The following is a 25,398-nucleotide window of genomic DNA, read 5'->3' on the forward strand; positions in this document are numbered from 1 at the left end:
TCACCCAATGGACTACTGCCCTCTTCCAAACACTAGGGCTGCAATTAAACATACAAAAATCGACATTGATGTTCATGCAACAGCTAGACTTAATTGGAGAACACCTTGATTCAGCTCAAACTAGAGCATCTCTACTACAGAACAGATTTCTGTAGATAAAAAAAATCTCATATAGTTTAGACTGCTCCACGAATCACATCAAGAAGCTGTCCACAGCTGCTAGGAAATATGGCAGCCATCACATTCGTGGTAAAGCATGCCAGACTACACATGTGCTGTCTCCAAGGCTGTCTGAGTTCAATATACAAACACAGCCTGAACAAGACCTTAACACTACCTCCCAGAGTCCTAGAATCCCCTCAGTAGTGGACAAAGCAGGAGAATCTCTGTTCAGGGATCCCCTTTTATCAAGAACCTCCCTCAATAATTATCACAACAGACATCTCACTGATAGCTTGGGGTGCACACCTGGATCGTCCTACAATCAAAGGCAGATGGTCAGCAGTGGAGATACATCTCCATATCAACTTACTAGAACTGAGAGCAGTACGGAACAGCAGCCTCCATTTCCTTCAGCTCATAAAGAAGATGACAGTACGGATGATACATGCAATATTGCATGTATGTTCTACATCAGTCGACAAAGGGAGAGTGCAATTCCATTCCCTCTGTACTGAAGCCATAAAACTATGCAACTGGTGCATTCATCACCACAGTGACATCTCAGCCTCCTACCTTCCCAGAAGTCAAAATAGCACAGCGGACACTCTCTAAGCAGACAGTTCTCCCAAGAGCACAAATGGGAAATAAATCCCAAAGTCCTGCAACATATATTCCAATGATGGGGTTTTTCCACCATCAACCTATTTGCAACATCACCAAATCACAAATGTTCGCTGTTCTGTTTGAGAGCGGGATTAGGCCCTTGATCCTTAGAGGATGCCTTTCTCAAATGGAACACAGTGCTCCTATATACATTCCCACCAATTCCACTAATTCCCAGAGTCCTACACAATATTCAGAACGACAATACCAAAATCCTACTGATAGCCCCGATGTGGCCCAGACAGTCCTGGTATCCTTATCTGATGCACATGAGTTTGTGCTACATGAACTCTCGTGTTGAGATCTGATCTCCTCTCACGTGCCAACGGTGAAATCATCCAAACAGAGAATCTCCATCTGAAAGCGTCGCTCCTTAATGGTTCCAGCAACACGAATTATATTGTTCGGAGCAAGTCCAACACATGGTATTGAACAGCAGACATACATCCACACGGAATACTGACCTACAAAAATGGAAAATATTTTCCATATGGAGTCAGAACAAACAATTCACTTCCACCACTACACCACTATCACTAGTGCTAGAATCTCTCTTAGAGCTAAAGAACTCCAGACTGTCCACAAGCTCTAAAGTACATCTCGCAGCGATCACCACTTCCCATCATGAAATCAACTGGATTCTTGGTATTTGCTCACCTGACCACCAAGGAGTTTCTCACTGGCATACAGAATCTCTACTTAGAAGAATGCCAACCCATGCCCACTTGGGATCCAAACCTAGTTCTCAAAGGCCTAACTAGACCACCCTTTGAACCGCTGGCCACTTGTTCCTTGCAGTATTTGTCAATGAAGGTGGAATTCTTTGAGGCTATCACCTCCGCAAGATGAGTAAGTGAGTTAGGTGTACTAATGGCCAATCCACCATATGCTGTCTTCTTTAAAGACAACATCACGTTGCGACCTCACCCAAATTCCTCCCCAAAATAGCATCATCCTTCCATATCAACCAATCTATTAATCTCCCCACATTCTATCCCAGAACACACGGAAGCATGTAGCAGGCCATGTTACACACTCTAGACCAGGCATAGGCAAACTATGGCTCGCGGCGGATCCGGCCCACAACCTGCACCATGTGGCTCAGCCGCGCTCTAGGCAGGGTGCTTGGTTGGAGGCTGGACATGGCTTGGCCCTGCTCCGGCCGGGGCGCTGGCTCGGGAGCCGCACCATGCGGCTTGGCCCTGCTCCGGCCGGGGCGCTGGCTCGGGAGCCGCACCATGCGGCTTGGCCCTGCTCCGGCCGGGGCGCTGGCTCGGGAGCCGCACCATGCGGCTTGGCCCTGCTCCGGCCGGGGCGCTGGCTCGGGAGCCGCACCATGCGGCTTGGCCCTGCTCCGGCCGGGGCGCTGGCTCGGGAGCTGCACCATGCGGCTTGGCCCTGCTCCGGCCGGGGCGCTGGCTCGGGAGCCGCACCATGCGGCTTGGCCCTGCTCCGGCCGGGGCGCTGGCTCGGGAGCCGCACCATGCGGCTTGGCCCTGCTCCGGCCGGGGCGCTGGCTCGGGAGCCGCACCATGCGGCTCCTGGAAGTCGCAGTAGGCCCTGCTCTGGTTCGTACGCCTTCCAATGGGAGCTGCAGGGGCGGTGCCTGCGGATGAGGCAGCATGCAGAGCTGCCTTGCTGCTTCTCCGCATAGGAGCCAGAGAAGGGACATGCCACTGCTTCTGGGAGCAACTCAAGGTAAGTACCACTCAGAGCCTGCACCCTCTGAGCCTCCTGGAAGTCACAGTAGGCCCTGCTCTGGTTCGTACGCCTTCCAATGGGAGCTGCAGGGGCGGTGCCTGCGGATGGGGCAGCGTGCAGAGCTGCCTTGCTGCTTCTCCACATAGGAGCCAGAGAAGGGACATGCCACTGCTTCTGGGAGCAACTCAAGGTAAGTACCACTCAGAGCCTGCACCCTCTGAGCCTCTCCCCATGCCCCAACCCTCTGCCCCAGCCCTGATCCCCCTCCCACTCTCCAAACCCCTCGATCCCAGCCTGGAGCACCCTCCTGCACCCCAAACCTCTCATCTCCAGCTCCACCCCAGAGCCCACACCCCCAGATGGAACCTGCATCCCTTCCCACACCCCTGCCCCAGCCCTGATCCTCCTCCCGCCCTCCTACACCCCAAACCTCTCATCTCCAGCCCCACCCCAGAGCCTGCACCCCAACCCCAATTTTTTGAGCATTCATGGCCCACCATAAAATTTCTATTCCCCGATGTGGCTCTCGGGCCAAAAAGTTTGCCCAACCCTGCTCTAGGTATTCGAGCAATAGCATTTTACCTGGATAGAACAAAGTCTTTCCTCAAATCTGTGAGGCTCTTCATCTCGACAACAGAATGATCTGAGGGCTCAGCTATATCTGTGCAAAGACTAAGTGGATCTCAAGCTGCATTTGCTTATGTTATCAAACAAATAAGGGAGCCACCAAAGGAGATCAGATCCCATTCTACTCGCTCCATGACAGCATCCATAGCTTTCCTGAACAACGTACCAATCGCAGATATCTGCAAAGCTGCTACATGGGCCTCAGAACATACACTCTTTAAACACAAGACTCCCGAGCTGATGTCATACTAGGCCTAATGGTCCTTTCCTCTAATATGCATGTAACTCCAAAGTCCCACCAACCATAGGAGTCACTGCTCTACAAACACCTGAAGTGGAACACTCACAGGGACAGCACTTGAAGAAGAAGAAGAGAAGGTTACTCAACTTGTGCAGTAACTGAGGTACTTCGAGATATGTCCCCCTGTGGGTGCTCCACTACCCATCCTCCTCCCCTGTACTTTGGAGTCCTATACAAGGACTCTGTGGTAGAGAAGGAACTGAAGGGATTGGGCTGTGCACATGCTGGACGAGACTCCAGTGGCCGCAAGACAGCTTCTGCACATGCACATCCGGACCAAACACTGCTACCGAAAATCTTCGGTCAACAGCGCTGGGACACACTGACACCTGAAGTGGAACACTCACAGGGACACACATCTCCAAGAACCTCAGTTACTGCTCAAGGTGAATAACCCTCTCTCTTTATGATTTTAAGTAGTTCATGAATTTGGCTTAGTATTTCTAATCATGAAATGATTTAATTACAAAATAATACAGTTCATTTAGCCTCATATATCATAATAATAGTCACTGCAATTAGCTGTATATTATAGAAGTATTATGTTGAACTACAGAATATAGTTACTTATTTTTTATCAACTGGCCGAGCTTGTAAGGCCTGATTCATCTTGATGACATTTTTCTGATTTGGATGTAATTTGATAACTCCTGAACATTTTATCTGATCAATAAATTTTCAGGGCATATCATAGGCATCCATGGGCAGAACCCTCTTAATTTTGGTGACTGTCAGAAAACTAGAAGCGGAAAATGGGGGACACACAATGCTCCTGGCATCCGATTAGCGATTTTTGATTAGCTAGCACCTTCTACTATCTCTCTAATTGTCTATAGATCAAAGACCTATTCATTTTAGTTCTGCCCATCCTCCTAATACAATTTTAAAATGCTGACACCCTGAAAGAGAAAGAAAAGGAGAATAAGAATATTGGAGGGGAAGGGGAAATGGGGAGGCATGGAATGGTGATACATGCAGAATCCCAGGCATGGAGGGTGGAGTAAAATGAGGGACCCTGGAATGGGGGGTGCACAAAGAGCCGTTGGGGTAGGAGAAATGGGGGGCACACAGAATCCCTGGTGGGAGGAGAATGTGGGGGAATAAGTAATGGGGGACTGAGGGTGCACACAGCGCTCATAGTGAGAGATGGGCGCAGGCATCTCTGGTAGGGAAGAGAATTGGGGGCACACAGAGGCCACGGCAAGAAGGAGGGGATGGGGAGGTTCAGCGAGTCACTAAAATAGAGGGGGATGGGAGGATGGCATGCAGGTAGCTTGTGTGGGAGGATGTAGGGTTACAGGAGTTCCTGGTGAATGTAATGAGCTTGTTCTACGGAAGCAACAAAGTGTGCAACTCCCTAGTATAAAAATAGCGAGCAAGTTTTCCAACACTAATTTTCAGCAGCAAAAAGGTAACTGTTTTCCTTGATTCAAGTAAACTTAATGAGTCTGCTGAGAAACGTTCTTTTAATATTTTAAATTAATATGTGCCTAAATAGGGAACTATGTTCACTTACTTTCTTTTTATCATATTTGTCTCCAACAAGTTGTTTAAAACTCAGAATTCTGTTAATGTGGTCTTTTTACCAGTATAGGCATTAATAGATACAGAAATGATAAAAAGACTACAGGAATGTCTTTGAAATTTTTATAACAGCAAAATTAATACAACTTTATAATGAGCCTCTCTTTGCTAATAGTTGAACACTGACAGTGGTCTATTTGTACAGCAGTAATTTGAGTCTAGAGACTGGCATTTCTGTGTTTGTGACTAGTACTTCACTACATCATAGTTATAGGTCTATGGTATCTCTTTAATAAATATTTCAATGGCAGCAAGAAATAGAAAGACATTCTTTTGCCATTATTTAAAGTTAAAGTTCTCCTCTAATATAAAGTATCTATCTAATCTTTAGAAAAACCATGGTGTGTCATACCAGCAGTCATTCACTGGTACATATATCAGTTTAATAATCCTTCCTGTGTAATTTTTTTCCTTCACAGTTCTGTCAGAATGTATGAATAGATACATTTGAATAGCTTCATTATATTTACTGCTTTCTAATTCTTTCCTAGATTCTTTACACAGATAGGAACTTTGTGATTTGTGCTCCAACTGGTTCTGGAAAAACTGTAATGTTCGAACTAGCTATTACAAGGTTACTAATAGAAGTGCCGATGCCTTGGTTAAATATTAAAATTGTCTATAGTGAGTATTATGCTAATTTTAAACAATTAATTATTAACTAGTAGCAATGATAGAAAATTATTTCAACTTTTACATTTTGTTATGTACACTTACTGGTTACATTTAGTAAGCTTGAACTTAAATACGTGATGACAACTAAGGGTATGTCTACACTACCTGCCGGATTGGCGGGCTGCAATCGATCCAGCGGGGATTGATTTATCGTGTCTAGTCTAGATGCGATAAATCGACTCCTGTACTCCAGTGCCATGAGAGGCGCAGGCAGAGTCAACAGGGGAGCGGCAGCAGTCAACTCACCGTAGTGAAGACACTGCAGTGAGTAGATCTAAGTACGTTGATTTCAGCTACGTTATTCATGTAGCTGAAGTTGCGTAACTTAGATCGATCCCACCCCCAGTGTAGACCAGGGCTAAGTGAGGCCTACTTCATAAAACTTATGTATTATATTGGGGTTGTTGTTATAATCATGTATTTGTATTACCATGGCAACTATTATTATTATTCTTTGTATTGCATAAGTGAGATTGGGAATTTATTGCATAAGTGGGATTGGGAATTTATTAGGCTCTGCATATACACGTAGTAAGACTGTCCCTGCCCTGAAGAGCTTATAGCCTGAACAGACAGAGGCACTGGAAATGCTTTGCTCAGTGCTGCAACCAGGAATAAAACCAAGGTCTTCTGAATCCTAGTCCATTGGTCTGTCCACTGGACCACGAAACTGCCTTCCCATTAACCATTTCTTCTTATCTAATCTATAGGACAAAGCAGGCAAGGTTAAGAGTTATTTGTATTGATTTAATTATAACAAAAATAAAATGTAATTAATATATTTGATGGTAGTGACATCTCTAGATCTGTCATTCTGCTTTTCTTTTTGGAGAAAGGAATTTTGTATCTTCATGTAGATGAAATGAGACTGGTGATTTTTTTCCCCTACCCTTGATTTGTCCACATTGTAAAGCCATATGCAGTTTGGTACAATTCAACATATTTTGGTAGTCTTATCTTAAATCAGGGGTCGGCAACCTATGGCACACGTGCCAAAGACCGAACGCGAGCCAATTTTTAATGGCACGTTGCTGCCTGCTGGGTTCCAGCCGCCAGCCCTGCTCAGCCTGCTGCAGAACCCAGGCCAGCAGCAGGCTGAGCAGGACTGGGGTCAGGACCCCGGCAGGCAGCAGCGTGCCATTAAAAATCCTGCACGCCTTGGCCTGCTCTTCTCCCCCTCGCAGGGAGTGGCAGGGGGGAGAAACTTGGTCCTGCTGGCTACTACTGCAAGGCAGGCAAGGTCTCCCCTCCCCCGCCTCTTCCCCCAGCATGCTGGGTTCCTGCCTCTCCTCCTCTCCCTCCCTGCCCCCGATCAGCTGATGGCCCTTGCGAGGGAGGGGGAGAAGCCGAGCTGCAGTGCACTCGCTGCTTCGGGGAAGAGGCAGAGAAGAGGTGGGGATGGGTCTTTGGGGAAGGGGGGTGGAATCAGGGCATATCCCCTCCAGCCCCCTGCCATGAGCCGCTCTGGGCAGGGGGCTGGGAGCACCCCCCCACCCCATGTCCTGACTCTTGCACCCCCCACATTCCCACCCCCACCCTGAGCACCAAATGGGAGCTCGTGCACACCCCCCCCCACATTCCCACCTGCACCCCTTGCACCACATGGGAGCTTCCCAGCTAAACACACTCCACACCAAACCTCCTGCCCCAACCTTGAGCCCCCTCCCTCATTCTAGCTCTTGGCCAGGCCCTACACCCCAACCCCCAGCCTACTCCTTCACCCCCAGCCCTGTGCTCAGTGCACTCCCACCCTCAGCTCAATGCAGAGAGAGGGGAAGAGAATGGGCTAGAACCAGGGAGAAGGTAGGTACCCACTCTATGTGGGCAGGGCCAGGATCCCAGATCAGCAGCGGGCTGAGCCGCTCAGCCCACTGCCAGTCTGGGGTCCCGGCCGCTGGCCCCGCTCAGCCTGCTGCCGGCTTGGGTGAACGGAACCCCAGGCTGGCAGCAGGCTGAGCTGGCCAGCGGCGTAAGATCAGCATTTTAATTTAATTTTAAATGAAGCTTCTTAAACATTTTGGAAACCTTGTTTACATATGACAATAGTTAAATAATATATAGACTTATAGAGAGAGACCTTCTAATAAATGTTAAAATGTATTACTGGCATGCGAAACCTTAAATTAAAGTGAATAAATGAAGACTCGGCACACCACTTCTGAAAGGTTGCCGACCCCTGTCTTAAATGGTCAACTTTGCATTTACAAAGGTTACTAGCTTAGCTGGGTGAGGTAATATCTTTTATTGGACCAATTTCTGTTGGTGAGAGAGAGAAGCTTTCTAACTTACACAGAGCTCTTAAATCTGAAGAAGAGCTCTGTGTAATCTTGAAAGCTGCCTCTGTCACCAAAGGAAGATGGTCCAATAAAAGATATTATCTCACCCACCTTCATTCTCTAATATCTTGGAACCAACAAAGCTGCAACAACACTGCATACCACAAATGTAGTACTTTTTTAGATGTGTGTATTACAGTTCCTTACTGACGGTAGATGGAGACAGCTCACTTGAAGTTTAGAGTTATGATACTGTTCTTTATCAAAGGACCTTTCCTTGTCACAATCAGTGCAAAGTGGATTTAAACTGTGGAGAAGGGAGTTCTCTGCTGGTGGAGATAGTTCTATTGCCTTCTGCACCGTGGCATAAGGAGAGAGAGAGAGAGTGGACATGTCAGGGGCATAAGATCTGTGAGGGAGTTGTTCCCCTGTACTTCAACTGAGGATGCCTCTGGGTGGCTGAGGACTAGGGGGCCACTGGTGTCTCCTTCTCCCTCCCTCCCTCCCATTTCCCACCCCCTAGACTTGGGAAGGGTGGAGAAACTGCACCTCAAAATTGTTCCTGGTAACCCATGATTTTCCTGGGTTTATTTTTACTTGTGGCTTAACCAGAATTCTGTGGTAGTGATTTCCTAGCAATGCAGACTACTGACATGCTGACCACTGAGTCAGGAAATTGATTTATCTGAACAGCTTTACTCTTGGTACTTGCTTCCCCCCATTCCCCCTCTCCTGCCTTGCCAGTTGATGTATATTGTTGTGGTTGCTTTTTTCCAACTGGACTCTGACTACCTAGCCTAGAATGCAGTCACAACAGGACAAACTTTATTACTCCTGCTTCATTGATGGATCACTTCTTTCACTGGTTAAAGATAAGACACAGCATTTTCTATATGAGCTACCCATCCCCATAGGCATATATCTGTTGCTACTTGTATATCAGTGTGGGGAATTAGGGACCTTTCTTTTTTGATATTTTAGAAATGAGCCACCACCTAGGGAAGGTATGGTTTGTGTTGGCATTGTCAGGAAAAACTGTCAGTGTTGCAGAACACTAATTGTATGAATCTGTGCTGGATGATGACTTCAAGGCTTGCTTCCCTACACCCCCATGATTGCAAATAGCTCTGTACTGAGTCTAGATGGAATTCTACAGGAAACTGACTCTAACTCTGGAGTTTGTGGATCATGTTTTCTATTATGAAGACTTTTCCTATGTGTGTATTAAAGAGTAGCCCAGAAAAATCAAGCTCTGATTTGGAGTGAGGTTGTCTTTTGTATATTAATCTATTATGTGGCTGCTAGGAGTGCTTTTCCTGTGTTTTGTTGTTTGTGTGAGAGTCTGGCTCTGTCAACAGGGTGTTTGTTCTCCTGTGGGAGTCAGAAAACAACCAAGGATTATGAGAGGGCACTAGGCATTTTGGTATAGAGAGGTGTGTTCAGAGGGATGTTCAAGTCTTTTGTCTCTCTTTTGGGTGGGGAAGAGCTATAACCCAGAGATCAGAACTGGTCTAGGCAGACGAGAGTAGTGCCATCATTAAATCAATGGGTAAATTTTAATATATATGTTAATTAAGTTCTTCTGGTTTTAGCTTTGCTCAAGAATTTTTTTCCCAAAACTCATGCATTTAGCAGCTTAAGGAATACATTCAATGTTTTGTTTTAAAATCCTTTACTTTTCTCAGTGTAATCCCTCAATTTTGTATTCTTTTTAGTGGCTCCAATAAAAGCGCTGTGCAGTCAGCGTTTTAATGATTGGAAAGATAAATTTGGACCTATAGGGCTCAGCTGTAAAGAACTGACAGGAGACACAGTGATGGATGATTTATTTGAAATACAACATGCTCACATTATTATGACCACACCAGTAGGTTTCATATATAACTTGCTATTTTGTTTCATTGATTTTTTTCTAAACCAAAAATCTGAAGAAAAATGTATTGTAGAAATAATTTGCTGCACATAGTCTAGCTAATGTATGTATGCTTCCAGGGCTCCCCTTGTTTTATAGAGATTGGAAACTTTCAGTATAATTGTAAGGTCGTTTTACTTGCCTGTAAACTGCCATGCATACTTTAGTGCTATATTTGTCCTGGGGGAATTCTGTGCCACTGCGCATGTGCAAAATTTATGTCCCCCACAGATTTCTTTGTTTCCCCGCAGAAAAATGACTTTCTGACAGGGAACCAAAGGGAAGCCACAAGAGCAGTCATGCGACTCTCCCCAGCAGTATGTTTCGGGTGCCCAGGGCAGCTGGCAGAGAGGTAGATCACTGTGGGGCAGGAGGCAGGAATGGGGAAGACCTGCCTGGTGACTCCTATCCTGCACTGGGCTCAGCTGCTAGTCTGGGTTGGGCTGGGGAGGATGGGACTTCCTCTCCCCCTGCATGGTATCTAGGGCCGGGTCAGACCCACCCCCAGATTCCTCCTCCGGCTGCAGGAAGCTCTGCAAACTCCCCCTCCCGCTTCCTGCAACCATCGCTCCTCAGCTGCAGGGGGAGGAATCCCTGTGCAGGTAGCTGCTCCCCCATGCATCCAGAACCTCTTATACCCAGACATTCCCACCAACCCGCTCCCTCCAGCCCTGATTAGCCTCACTCCTCCTGCACCTGGACCACCTCCACACTGAGACCCATCCAGACACCTCCCTGCTGAACCCTAGCCACCTTCACTTGGACCCCCTGCAGAGTCACATTATCATTGCACCCAAAAAACCCCAACAAGCCCCTATGCATCCAGATCTCCTCCATAACTAGATTCCCCACTGAGCTTCCTGCACCCAGATTTCCCCACACAGAACCCTCTCAACCCAAACCTGGATCCCCCCACACTAAGCCCCTCCACACTTGAATCCTGCCTTGGTGAGCTTGCCTGCTCACAACTGATGCACCTGGCATGGAGGGGCAGGGGCCTGTGGTGTTTCTGGGGAAGGCCTGGTCCTTGCACTGTGTCAAGATTGGGTGCAGCCTCACTGCTGAGTCTGTGTCTGGGTGGAGGGAGCTGCACAGTGATCTCCCACCTCTGTGCAGCCAGTGGCCTGTGCTCCCCAGTGCCATGCTGGAGTCTCCACGTTTATTTGACAAATGAAATTTGCAGAATTTTAAAATATTGTGTGCAGAATTTAAATTTTTTGGTACAGAATGCCCTCAGGAGTACTATATAAACAATAATTAGTAATAAAATAATTATGTGTCAGATGCAAAATATATAGCATTAGCTCATCAGAACTTTACTGATTTTTTTTATCATAAGAATTTGGTCATGTTTATGGTCTGTCTCTGCTACTACTTCTGGAATCTGTTTTTCATCATTTCTTCTGCCTCTTCCCGCCCCCCACCCCCCGTCTCTTCCCCAGGAAAAATGGGATAGCATGACTAGAAAATGGAGAGACAACTCTTTAGTCCAACTGGTACGACTGTTCCTCATTGATGAGGTACTGATTTTTATAGTCTGTTCGTACTTGAGGAAAAAGAAAACTTTTAGGAAGTATAACAAAGTTTATATATTTATTTTAACACATTTGTGGGTTAGAATGCAAAAAGTAAGCAATGTTATTTCACAGATGTCTTTAATTATTTTAATAGGTACATGTTGTGAAAGACGAAAGCCGTGGTGCAACACTTGAGGTTGTAGTCAGTCGGATGAAGACTATACAGTCTTCCCTTTCGCGTATCTCAGAGAATCCTGACATGCTTACTCCCATGAGATTTGTGGCTGTTTCTGCAACAATCCCAAATGCTGAGGATGTAAGGGTTACATTTTAATTACTTTTTCAAAATATTTTTAAAATACTTGTTTCTTTGACATCAGTTGTAAAGCAGAGGTCCTTTAGACTATTCACTTCATTTGAGAATCCTGAGGAACTTCATTTGAGAAACGTAAATAAAGAAAAGTGATGTAAAGCTGTAAAATTAGCTTGACATGAATTTTAAAATAAAGTTGTCATTTCTGGGCTGTCAGCTGAAGGCTGCTGTCTTGATGAACACAGGTATAACTTTTGGCCCCAACAATATGGAAATACCAACCAAAAATTGATAAAGTACTTCAGTTTTATATTTTTAATAAAAATTTTAAGGGTGAAAACACAAGTCACAAAAGCTTAGGGACAGATTTTGATTTCAATAGTACCAGTGTAATTTGGAACAGAATTTGGTCTGCTCATTAGTGAAGAAATTATTTTCAAGTGTATTAATTAGTTTAGACGTGGCAAAAAGTATTTAACATGTAAACTCTCTTTGTCAATGTCATAGGGCATGTGGGGCAGTAAAAATAGTTGCTTCCCAGTTCTTTATTATGTATGTTCTGTAGTTTGAAGAGAGCATGTATAGTAACAGAGGCATTATTTTCAAGCATCATTTTAACTTGTTTCCTTGTTCTTTAAAGATTGCAGAATGGCTTTCAGATGGTATGAGACCTGCTGTATGTCTGAAAATAGATGAAAGTCATCGACCTGTGAAGCTTCGCAAAATAGTTCTTGGATTTCCCTGCAGTAGCAACCAAACAGAATTCAAATTTGACTTAACACTTAACTACAAAATAGCTAGTGTTATACAAACATACTCTGAACAAAAACCAACCCTTGTGGTATAATATGTTTTTCTCTTAATGCTTTTGAAATTCTTGGTTTTCTTCTTAGTACAATTAATACAAAAAAGGTATTTTCTTATTTATAGTTTTGTGCCACAAGAAAAGGAGTACAGCAGGCTGCTTCAGTTCTTGCAAAAGATGCTAAATTTATTATGACTATGGAACAGAAACAAAGGTATATTTATATTTCTTGTAGTTGCTAACCATAGAAATGTAGGGCTGGAAGGGAGTTCGATAGGTCATCTAGTTCAGTCCTTGCACTGTGGCAGGGCTAAGTATTATCTAGACCATCCCTGACAGGTGTTTGTCTAACCTGTTCCTAAAAACCTCCAGAAACAAAGATTCCACACCCTCCCTAGATAATATAGTTCAGTGCTAAACTATCCTTATAGTTTAGGAAGTTTTTCCTAAATGTCTATCCTAAATCTCCCTTCCTGCAATTTAAGCCCATTATTTATTTTCCTGTCCCCTGTGAATATATGGAACAATATATCACTGCCTTCTTCATAGTAACCTTTTAAATACATGAAGACTGTTAGGACCCTAGTCGGTCTTCTCCAGACTAAACAAACCCATTTTTTTCAGTTTGTCCTCATAGGTCATGTTTTCTAGATTTTTTTTTAATATTTTTTTGTTGCTTTACTCTGGACTTTCTCCAATTTGTTCATACCTTTCCTGAAGTATGGTGCCCAGAAATGGACAGAGGACTCCAGCTGAGGCCTTATCAGAGCTGAGTAGAGTGGAAAATTACTTGTCTTGCTTACACCACTCCTGATAGTACATCTGTGACAAAGTGTTTGGCAGCAGTAGCTGTACCAGAATTCTGATTGCTGGATCTCCAATTATATCACCCTGGAGTAAACTTGAGGGGCAAATATTTGCCTAATTGATAGACTAGGATGGGCTGAGGAGAGCCCCAAAGGCTAATTATCTTAGCCCAGTAGGTAGAAAAGGCACAGACATGAAATGCTCAGGGAAGAAGAAAGAGACTGATAGGCTTTTGAGAGCCAGAACCAGAAGAGATCTCTCAAGGGGAAGATATCTTTTGTCTCCCCGAACTTGGCTGAGTGAGTTAAGGGCTGTGTGCTTGTAAATGTAGAGCTGCACAAGTTTGTAAAGGTGGTGGGGAGAACACTAAATAAATTGCACAGGTTGTTTGTACAGAATGTCTCTGAGAAGTTTGCATCTACAGAGGAGAAAGGAGCAGGCTGCTACCCTGTCATAACATCCCAGAATGATGTTTGCTTATTTTTTGCAACAGTATTACATTGTTGACTTATATTTACTTGGTGATCCATTATAGCCCCCAGACCCTTTTCTGCAGCACTCCTTCCTAGGCAGTCATTTCCCATTTTGTATTTGTGCAACTGATTATTCCTTCCTAAGTGGAGTACTTTACATTTGTCTTTATTGAATTTCATCCTGTTTATTTCAGACTTTTTCTCAAGTTTGTCAAGATCATTTTGAATTCTAATCCTGTTCTCCAAAGCACTTGCAACCCCTCCCAGCTTGGTATCATCCACAGACTTTGTAAATGGACTGTCTATGCCGTTCTCCAATCCATTTATGAAGATACTGAATAGAACGGGACTCAGGACAGATCCCTTTAGGACACCACTCGATGTGCCCTTCCAGGCTTGACTGTGAACCATTGATAACTACTCTGAGTACAGTTTTCCAACCAGCTGTGCAGGTTGGAAATAGTAGGTTCATCTAGGCTATAGTTTCCTAGTTTGCTTATGAGAAGATCTTGTGAGATAGAATCAAAAGCCTTACTAAAGTCAAGATATATCACTTGTACTGCTTTCCCCCCTTCCACAAGGCTTGTTTCCCTATCAGAGAAGGATATTAGGTTGGTTTGACATGTTTTTTCTTGACAAAGCCATGTTGACTCTTACTTACCACCTTATTCTAGGTGGTTACAAATGGATTGTTTGATTATTTGCTCCATTATGTTTCTGGGTACCGAAGTTAATATAATTCTGGTCTATAATTCCATTTGTCCTTATTCCCCTTTTTATAGATAGGTACTATATTTGACTTTTTCCAGCCCTCTGTGATCTCTCCCATCCTCCACTAGTTCTCAAAGATCGATAACGGTTCAGAGATCTCTTCAGACAGTTCCTTAAGTATTCTAGGATGTATTTCATCAGACCTTGCTAACTCGAAGATATCTAACTTATCCAAGGCCTTGTGTCAACAAAACTCTGTAGTGAAGACAAGTTATGCCGACGATCAAAAACTACTATAATTACATCCCTTTTGCATGTTCATACAACGCTTCTTCTGTTGGCGGAGCACGTCTATAGTTGGTGCTCTAGCATTGACAGTGAGAGCAGTATGCCGTGGGTAGCTATCCCACTGTGCTACTCACCATCTTCTGCAGCTAGAAGTTTTGGGAAGGTCAAGTGAATCACAGTCCAAGTTCCCTCTAAGCTGTGCGGCTGCGCAGCAGGCTATGAAGAGCTGCGCAGGCGGGGAGAGGCGCCTCTCCCATGGCCCCAGCCCTGGAGCTGCTGCAGCCAGGGAGAGGCACCTCTTCCCCAGCCCTGGAGCTGCTGTGGCCAGGGAGAGGTGCCTCTCCCCAGCCCTGGGTTGCTGCAGCGAGAGAGGACTGGGGGGAGTCCTATCTCCCCGTTGCAGCCCAGGGGCAGCCTGCACCCCAAACCCTTCATCCCTGGCCCCACCCCAGAGCCTGCACCCCAGCCAGAGTCGGAGCCCGCACTGCACCCCAACCCTCTGCCCCAGACCTGAGCCTCTTCCCCCAGCCTGAACCCCTCATCCCTGGCCGCACCCCAGAGTCTGCACCCCCCAGCCAGCGCTCTCACTCCCCCAACCCTCTGCCCTAGCCCTGAGCCCCTTCCTACACCCCAAACCCCTCAGCTCCACCCCCACCCCACATCACCTCCATATTGGTGCACATAACAAAATTCATTCCACACATGGATGTAAAACGTTAGAGGGAACATTGTTCACAGTGCATTATGGGTACGAACTTAACGTCCCATGATGCAGTTTTTTCTGTCCCATCATTCCATGGGCTTCTGACTGCGTTTTGTGCCATTTTTCAGCTGCTACTGTTTACTGTGTGCATGCCATGTCTGCCTGAAAGGGTGGATCCTGCACTGCTCTCGACTTTTATGGTCACTGTAATGAACACTTTGCGGCTACTCATGCCATATATCATGATCTCCCAGTCTGAACAGGAATCCTAGGTGCCTGATCTTCTGTGTGCCGTGGAAAGAAACAACATCAGATTACTTTTGGCATTCAAATGTAGCAATAGTAAAAATAGGAGCAGCTGCGCACGATGGACTGTCACTTTTGGACTTGGGGAAACAAGCACTGAATTGTGGGATTGCATCGTTATGCGGGTCTGGGATGACAAGCAGCCACTGTAGAACTTTCAGATACAGAAAGGCATCTTCCTGGAACTGTGCGTGGAATTTGCCCCAGCACTGCGGTGCAAGGACACCCAAATGAGAGCTGCCCTTTTGATGGAGAAGTGTGTGGTGATCGCTGTGTGGAAGCTGGCAACTCCAGACTGCTACTGGTCACTCACAGATCAGTTTGGAGTTGGGAAGTCAACCGCTGGGGCTGCGTTAACGCAAGTGTGCAGAGCCATTAATCCCTGCTATGAAGGACTGTGGGACTCTTGGAAACGTGCATGAAATAGTGGATGGCTTTGCGGCACTGGGATTCCCTAACTGCAACGAGGTGATAAATGGCACAGATATCCCAATTTTGGCCCCAAACCATCTTGCAGTGGAGTACATCAATAGAAATGGGTACTTCTCTATGGTATTGCAAGTGCTTGTAGATCACTGTGGTCGTTTCATTGACATCAGTGCTGGGTGGTCAGGGAAGGTGCGTGATGCACGCATCTTCAGGACTGTACAGCAAGCTGCAAGCAGGGACTTTCTTTCCAGACCAGAAGATTCCAGCGGGGGATGTTGAAATGCCCATAGTGATCCTGGAAGACCCAACATACCCCTTACTCCCATGTCTCATGAAGCCTTACACAGAAAATCTGGACAGCAGCAAGGAGCATTTCAACAATAGGCAGAATGACTGTTGAATGTGTGTTTGGCAGATTAAAATCTCGCTGGCACTGCCTTTATGGCCGGTTAGACCTAAATGAGGAAAATATTCTCATGGGCATAGCAGCCTGCTGTGCGCTGCATAGTATTTGTGAGGTTAATGGGGAAAAATTCCCCCCCGGAATGGAGTGCAGAGGCAGATTGTTTGGTGGCTGATTTTGAGCAGCCAGGTATCAGGGCTATAAGCAGGACACAATGGTGTGGGTGGATGGGTATTCGAATCAGGGAGGCTTTCAGGCTCCATTTTGACAATGAGCACTAGTAGTGTGACTTTCTATAAAGCACTCTGCCATGCGTTGTTAATTTTCTTGCAAGGTGGGAAATTTTGATAATTGCTTCCTGACCATGATTTGTAGTCTGCAAATGTTACAATTGCCACTGTGTATTAATTCTAGCAGCTACCATTGTGTGTAGGAGACAAATAAAGATTATCTTTCAGAGGGTATGTTTTTATTAAATATCAATTAACAACACACACACAACATTTGGTTGAAAGGGAGATAACAGTGAAAGGTAGTATCATAGCTGTTTGTAACTCCAGCTATCATTTTGGAACCCATCTGAAGGGATGGAGTGAATGGGGTACTGCAACAGGCTGGGAAGATGCAAGGAATGTGTGGGATAAGTTTGGGGTGGGCATGGAAAGCAGTTCTGTATGGGCTGCAGGGAGGGACGAGCAAACATGTATTAGGCCTGTAGTACAAATAGGGACTACAACATCTCTGTATGCACCTCCATCACTTTTGTCAACTGCTCCTGACCCATTAAAATTTACTCCTGACTCTCCTCCTTCTCCTGTCTCTCTATTTTATAATTTTCATTTACTGGCTCTTTCCATGCCCTGTGTTCTGTTTTTCTGCATCTGAGGATTGGAGCATCTCTTGAAATAAAGCAGGAATATTTTGTCAGCAGAGGAAGCATTGTAATGCGTATGGTTTTGTCAATGAAAGCTGACTTTCGTCAACCAAACTTTGTTGTGTAGACAAGGCCTTTGTAATTCTTAACTTGTTCTTTCCCTGTTTTAGCCTCAGATCCTACCCCATTTACACTGATGTGCACTATGTTAGGTGTCGATGTCTGCTAAACTTTTTGGTGAAAACTAAAACAAAAAAGGTATTTAACACTTAGACCATTGCTGCATTTTTTGTTATTGTCTTTTCCTCCTCGTTGAGTAATGGGCCTAACTTGTCCTTGATCTTTCTTTTGCTTCTAATATATTTGTAAAATGTTTTCTTGTTACTCTTTATGTCCTTAGCTAGTTTAATCTCTTGTTGTGCCTTGGCCTTTCTAATTTTGTCTCTACATGTTTGTGTGTTGTTTTTTTATATTCATCCTTTGTAATTTGACCAAATTTCACTTTTTGAATTTCAGATCATTGAAGATCTCATGGTTAAGCCACAGTTGTGTCTTATCATATGTTTCTTATGCATTGGGATAGTTTGCTCTTGTGCTGTTGTTAGTTCCTCTTAAAAAAAACTGCCAACTCTCCTGAACTTTTTTCCCCCTTGGACTTGCTTCCCACTGGATCTTACCTACCAATTCTCCGAGTTTGCTAAAATCTGCCTTTTTGAAGTCCATTATCTTTATTCTTCTGTTTTTCCCCCTACCATTTCTTAGAATCATGAACTCTGTCTTTTCTTGATCACTTTCTCCCAAGCTGCTTTCTACCTTCAAATGCTAAACCAGTTCCTCTTTGTTTGTCAGAATCAAATCTAGAATAGCCTCGCCCCAGTCACTTTCTCCACCTTCTGTAATAAAAAGTTGTCTCCAGTGCATTCCAAAACTTGTTGAATAATCTGTGTCCTGCTGCATTATTTTCCCAACAGATGCCTGGGTAGATGAAGTCTCCCATCACCACCAAGTGCTGTACTTCGGATAATTTTGTTAGTTTTTAAAAAAGCCTCATCCACCTCTTCTTCCTGGTTAGGAATTCTATTGTAGATCCCTACTATGACATCACCTTTGTTTTTTACCCCTTTTATCCTTACCCAGAGACTTTCAGCAGGTCTGCCTCCCACTTCTACCTCAGCCTCAGTGCAAGTGTGTACATTTTTTATATACAACAGCTCCTCCCTTTTTTTCCCTGCCTGTCCTTCCTGAACACATTGAAACCTTGTTTTCCAGTATTCCAGTCATGTGAATTATCCCACCAAGTCTTTGTGATGCCAGTTATGTCAGAATTGTGATTATTCACTATTATTTCTAGGTTTTCCTGTTTATTTCCCATATTTATGTTAGTATTCAGACATCTAGAAGGGAAATCTATTCCCTCTTGTCTGTCCTTTGTCCCTGCTATAATAAAAGCATACATGTATTCTAGTCATTCTATGGGCCATGTGAAGAGGGTTGGTTCAATACAATTTCTAGTAGAGAGATATCTATATCTCAAAATCATTATTGCAGTTGGCCCCCTTGCTGGGAAATTTCACTAGTGGCCAGGGACTGAATGGACCATGCAGACTGGATTGTGGAATTTCTCGCCACTAGAATGATCTCTCCAGAATAGTGCTGAGATACATTTATAGGACTATGTAATCCAGCTTGCATTTCTGTTAACTGAGCTATACTTATTTCCTCTAAGTAAAGGAATCTCCTCTTGAAGGATGTCTTTTGGGTACTTTTCATGAACACTAAATGCATTTAATATTTTAAATTACCTGTTTTTTGAAGAATAAAAACATTAATTTCCAGTGAGCATTCAAAGACTAACACATATGAATAGTCCCGTTGGATATGGTTTTGTTGAACTTATCACAGATACACGTGCTTAATTTAAGATACTGTAAGTCTTTGTGGGATCAAGTCCTTAGTAAACACAGTCCTAACTTCTGTTAGTGATGATTTATTTCACCAGGTAGTTATATCAAAGCTAAATTTTCATTTGTACAACTCCTGTTAGGAATAATAGGAGCTGTGTGTCTTGTTCAATCGCAAATGTATTCATTAGAGCCCAATTCAAGAAGGATGCTTAAGAACGAGTTTAATTCCCATTTTAAATCAATGGGATTTAAGCACATGCTTAAGTGTTTTCTGTAAAATTGATGGACATTTGCACATACTTAAGTGCTTTCCTGAATTGAGGCCTACATGTATATTTTAAGACAGTACTTACATTAAAGTTTATTTGAAAGCTGTTTTTTTAAATAGATTTCAAATTGATCTTGAGATAACAATTATGATACAATTCTGTGTTCAGAATTTCAGACACTATTAAGCAACTATTAGTAGCCTTCTTCTATATTAATGTCTGAGAAGTTCTTGAAACTCTGAGCCCAGTCATTATTATTATTACTATTAATCAGTCAAAACTCTTCATTGAAATCAGAGTAGTTTGAAGATGTGAATAGAAACTTTGCTTGAGAAAGTACTCCAAGATTGTGCCCATAAATGTTTCTTCCCCAAGTCCAAATTCATCAATGTTCAAAGAATATTGACATGAATAGCCCAACATTTATGAACAGGCTTACAATGCACTGTGTTTTTACTGTGGGAAAATAATCAAATCCAAATTCTTCAATACTTATTCGGGGCCAGATGCTCCTCTTCACTTACGCTGATGTAGTGGAAAGAAACCTGCACACAGTAAGTGAGGTGCAAAAGAAGAGTCACTCTTTAGCATTCTTTCTTTCCCCAAACCTATGGAAGCCATATTAGAGAACTACTGTAATGTTGGGACTCATAGTGAACTCTCATGAGGTTGGTTAGGAGGCGGTCTGTTCTGGTGGAGCTGATGGGTAACTACTCATTGTGGCATGCTCTCCTCCCAGATTGATGGAAACATTCCTTACAAATCTGTAGTTGCTTTAATGCGACCCATTAGAAGCCCCATAAACTCATGTTGCTGCTGAGGGTGATTGTCATACAAAAGGCAGGGATTAGTGAATGAGGGACAGTGGCTTCAAAGAACAGTGTGAAGGGGCAGTTGCTTATGATTGGTTCCTTGGCAGATACGCAGTTTGGAGGTTACTCTCCATGCTTTCTCCATGGCTCTTTTCATAGAGTTTCTGGCACTCCCGGTCATCCTCTTGTAGATTTTTACCATGGGAGGGTGCAATAATGAAATTTAGGTTTTGCCTATAAGGAGGGTTATCGTGTGGCAACCTGGGGTGTAAATGTACAGTGCACTTGCCTGCTGTGTGCTAAATTGTATGTGGATCTGTTGCTGTGCACTAAAACTTCCATAGTGCGCTTAAGACTTACTGCTGTTTGAATCAGCAGTAAGTGAAAGTGCTCTACAGAACTTTCACTATGTGGTAGTAGGGTCCACACGGTCAATTAGTGCATGGAATGCTGAAGTGCTGTAGATTTACAACCCAGGTTCCTGGGTATTAATTCTCTATCTAGACGTATCAAACAATGGGAGATTTGCCTGAGTTTGGATTACAGGATTTAGTCCTCTGAAAACAAGTAGATTTTTGTTTCAAGTATCCAAAAGGTAATTATAAGTGAGAAAATTAATTAAAAATTATGCCATATACATTGACAGTGACCTTTTAGTATTCTAAAATGTAGATATGAAATAGGAATGTATTGAAAAACACAAGAATATGACAGAAATAAGGACAAATGAATTTAAACAGAAGAATAAATCTTATAAACTCTTAATGAGTGTAACTGCTGGAATCGATGTTTGTCATTATGCAGAGTTCTTCATAGGATATCGTTGTGCTTTTTTTAAAACACATTGGTATGTCTTCATATTGTATATAAATAAGTAAAAATGCTTTATGATTTTTGGTTTAAAAACTACTTATTGTTTTTGTCTCCTTTTTATGTAGATTACAAAAGTGTGCAAATTCAACAAAAGATACCAAAGTGAGAGGTAAGTACAACAATGCTAATTTTTGCCAACATGAATTAATATTTGCTTGACGAAAGGTGGTAAAGGCAATGGGTATAATATTTTTTTTCAGATCTTTTAATGTGTGGTGTGGCTTATCATCATGCTGGTATGGAGATATCTGATAGAAAAATAATCGAAGGAGCTTTTACTATGGGAGACTTACCAGTACTTTGTAAGTAAACTTAAACTTTTGAAAATCAAAATGTTGTTACTATATTTTTTCTTTTTAAATATAGTGAGATTCATATTTGGAAAAAGTAAATGTTATGATTCTTTCACTTCTTTTTATGTCATGAAATCCATGATGATAGAGCAGAGGGGGGCAAACTATGGCCCATGGGCCACATCTGCCCTCATGGGACCATCCTACCCTTGAGCTCCTGGCCGGGGAGGCTAGCTCTTGGCCCCTCCACTGCTCTTCCCCGTCCCCTGCAGCCATGCCGCCGTGCAGGGAGCTTGGCTTGCACCCGCCCACCTCCCAGGCTTTCCAATAAGCCAGTCCTGCCGCTCTGAGCGGCATAGTAAGGTGGCGGGGAGCGGGGCGGGGGTGGGGTGTTAGATAAGGGGCAGGAGGTCCCAGGGAGCGGTCAGGGGACAAGGAGCAGGGGGGGTTGGATGGGTCAGGGGTTCTGGGAGGAGACAGTCAGGGGATGGGGAACAGGGGGAGTTGGATGGCATGGGAGTCCTGGGGGCCTGTCAGGGGGTGGGGGTGTGGATAGGGGGTGGGGAAGTCAGGGAGCAGGGGGGTTGGGTCCCCAGGGGGCAGTTAAGGGTGTGGGTTGCGGGAGGGGGCGGATGGGTGGATGGGGCGGGGGCCAGGCTGTTTGGGGAGGCACAGCCTTCCCTACCCAGCCCTCCATACAGTTTCGCACCCCGATATGGCCCTTGGGCCAAAAAGTTTGCTCACCCCTGTGATAGAGAGTATGGTTCTGCAGCCTGTATATGAGTAGGTCAATTTGCTTCAATAAGTATTTAGGACATTTTAAGTGCTACTACAGTATAAATGATACTAATACTCACATGAGGCTGCATGACTGGCTCTGTAATTTAGGGTTTGATCCTGCATTCTTCTTGCATTCATAACTCCCATTAACTTTAGTTTTTCTTTTCCCTTCAAAAATAAATTCTGTTCAGAATATTACTTCTTCATTGAGGAAGAGTAATTCCAGTTGAAAATGTAAAGCCAACTCTTTAGTTCTAATCATGTTATCCTATTCTTCTTAAAGAAAATGGACTAAACATGTGAAAAATATTATCTAAATATGACAAATTCTTCAAGTAAATCAATATACTTGTGATTTACTCAGGGGTGAAAGTAACTTAAAGGATTTACTGGTACGCAGGGCCACCAGGCTCCTGGGCAAGGTGTGGGTTGGGGGCAGCTTTGGGCCCCGGAAGGGGTGGGGCCTCGGGCGGAAAGGGCAGGGCTGAGGCAAGATTCCCCCAGCCAGCCCTTCAGTGCTGCCTGGCCTGCGCTGTCCGGGGCTCTGGCGGTGATTTAAAGGGCCTGGGGCTCTGGCCACTGCCGTGGTAGTGGCTGGGAGCCCTTGGCCCTTTAGATCGCTGCTGGAGCCCTGGGGCTCTTTAAATCACCGGGTCCTGGAGAAGCTGCCCCTTTTCTTCATAGAATCATAGAATATCAGGGTTGGAAGGGACCCCAGAAGGTCATCTAGTCCAACCCCCTGCTCGAAGCAGGACCAATTCCCAGTTAAATCATCCCAGCCCCAGGGCTTTGTCAAGCCTGACCTTAAAAACCTCTAAGGAAGGAGATTCTACCACCTCCCTAGGTAACGCATTCCAGTGTTTCACCACCCTCTTAGTGAAAAAGTTTTTCCTAATATCCAATCTAAACCTCCCCCACTGCAACTTGAGACCATTACTCCTCGTTCTGTCATCTGCTACCATTGAGAACAGTCTAGAGCCATCCTCTTTGGAACCCCCTTTCAGGTAGTTGAAAGCAGCTATCAAATCCCCCCTCATTCTTCTCTTCTGCAGGCTAAACAATCCCAGCTCCCTCAGCCTCTCCTCATAAGTCATGTGTTCCAGACCCCTAATCATTTTTGTTGCCCTTCGCTGGACTCTTTCCAATTTATCCACATCCTTCTTGTAGTGTGGGGCCCAAAACTGGACACAGTACTCCAGATGAGGCCTCACCAATGTCGAATAGAGGGGAACGATCACGTCCCTCGATCTGCTCGCTATGCCCCTACTTATACATCCCAAAATGCCATTGGCCTTCTTGGCAACAAGGGCACACTGCTGACTCATATCCAGCTTCTCGTCCACTGTCACCCCTAGGTCCTTTTCCGCAGAACTGCTGCCTAGCCATTCGGTCCCTAGTCTGTAGCTGTGCATTGGGTTCTTCCGTCCTAAGTGCAGGACCCTGCACTTATCCTTATTGAACCTCATCAGATTTCTTTTGGCCCAATCCTCCAATTTGTCTAGGTCCTTTTGTACCCTATCCCTCCCCTCCAGCGTATCTACCACTCCTCCCAGTTTAGTATCATCAGCAAATTTGCTGAGAGTGCAATCCACACCATCCTCCAGATCATTTATGAAGATATTGAACAAAACCGGCCCCAGGACCGACCCTTGGGGCACTCCACTTGATACCGGCTGCCAACTAGACATGGAGCCATTGATCACTACCCGTTGAGCCCGACAATCTAGCCAGCTTTCTACCCACCTTATAGTGCATTCATCCAGCCCATACTTCCTTAACTTGCTGACAAGAATACTGTGGGAGACCATGTCAAAAGCTTTGCTAAAGTCAAGAAACAATACATCCACTGCTTTCCCTTCATCCACAGAACCAGTAATCTCATCATAAAAGGCGATTAGATTAGTCAGGCATGACCTTCCCTTGGTGAATCCATTCTGGCTGTTCCTGATCACTTTCCTCTCATGCAAGTGCTTCAGGATTGATTCTTTGAGGACCTGCTCCATGATTTTTCCAGGGACTGAGGTGAGGCTGACTGGCCTGTAGTTCCCAGGATCCTCCTCCTTCCCTTTTTTAAAGATTGGCACTACATTAGCCTTTTTCCAGTCATCCGGGACTTCCCCGGTTCGCCACGAGTTTTCAAAGATAATGGCCAATGGCTCTGCAATCAGAGCCGCCAATTCCTTCAGCACTCTCGGATGCAACTCGTCCGGCCCCATGGACTTGTGCACATCCAGCTTTTCTAAATAGTCCCTAACCACCTCTATCTCCACAGAGGGCTGGCCATCTCTTCCCCATTTTGTGATGCCCAGCGCAGCAGTCTGGGAGCTGACCTTGTTAGTGAAAACAGAGGCAAAAAAAGCATTGAGTACATTAGCTTTTTCCACATCCTCTGTCACTAGGTTGCCTCCCTCATTCAGTAAGGGGCCCACACTTTCCTTGGCTTTCTTCTTGTTGCCAACATACCTGAAGAAACCCTTCTTGTTACTCTTAACATCTCTTGCTAGCTGCAGCTCCAGGTGCGATTTGGCCCTCCTGATATCATTCCTACATGCCCGAGCAATATTTTTATACTCTTCCCTGGTCATATGTCCAACCTTCCACTTCTTGTAAGCTTCTTTTTTATGCTTAAGATCCGCTAGGATTTCACCATTAAGCCAAACTGGTCGCCTGCCATATTTACTATTCTTTCGACTCATCGGGATGGTTTGTCCCTGTAACCTCAACAGGGATTCCTTGAAATACAGCCAGCTCTCCTGGACTCCTTTCCCCTTCAAGTTAGTCCCCCAGGGGATCGTGGCCATCCGTTCCCTGAGGGAGTCGAAGTCTGCTTTTCTGAAGTCCAGGGTCCGTATCCTGCTGCTTACCTTTCTTCCCTGCGTCAGGATCCTGAACTCAACCAACTCATGGTCACTGCCTCCCAGATTCCCATCTACTTTT

The 25,398-nt window shown here is 44.6% G+C and overlaps 1 protein-coding gene across 1 annotated transcript in view; it reads left to right on the forward strand.

Annotated features, from left to right (window-relative positions):
- HFM1 (helicase for meiosis 1) overlaps positions 1-25,398 on the forward strand; it is a gene marked incomplete at its 3' end in the record, with an annotated part of 112,893 nt that overhangs the window by 16,562 nt on the left and 70,933 nt on the right. Inside the window, exons 7-14 of the mRNA XM_084638080.1 lie at positions 5,530-5,662; positions 9,705-9,856; positions 11,344-11,421; positions 11,573-11,734; positions 12,372-12,572; positions 12,662-12,750; positions 21,454-21,497; positions 21,589-21,690. Coding sequence (XP_084494206.1) covers positions 5,530-5,662; positions 9,705-9,856; positions 11,344-11,421; positions 11,573-11,734; positions 12,372-12,572; positions 12,662-12,750; positions 21,454-21,497; positions 21,589-21,690 — 961 coding nt within the window. The remainder of the gene's footprint in view (positions 1-5,529; positions 5,663-9,704; positions 9,857-11,343; positions 11,422-11,572; positions 11,735-12,371; positions 12,573-12,661; positions 12,751-21,453; positions 21,498-21,588; positions 21,691-25,398) is intronic.

The sequence above is a fragment of the Lepidochelys olivacea genome (genome assembly GCF_965140295.1).
Source record: "Lepidochelys olivacea isolate rLepOli2 genome assembly, chromosome: 8".
In the NCBI taxonomy this organism is placed as follows: Eukaryota; Metazoa; Chordata; order Testudines; family Cheloniidae; genus Lepidochelys; species Lepidochelys olivacea.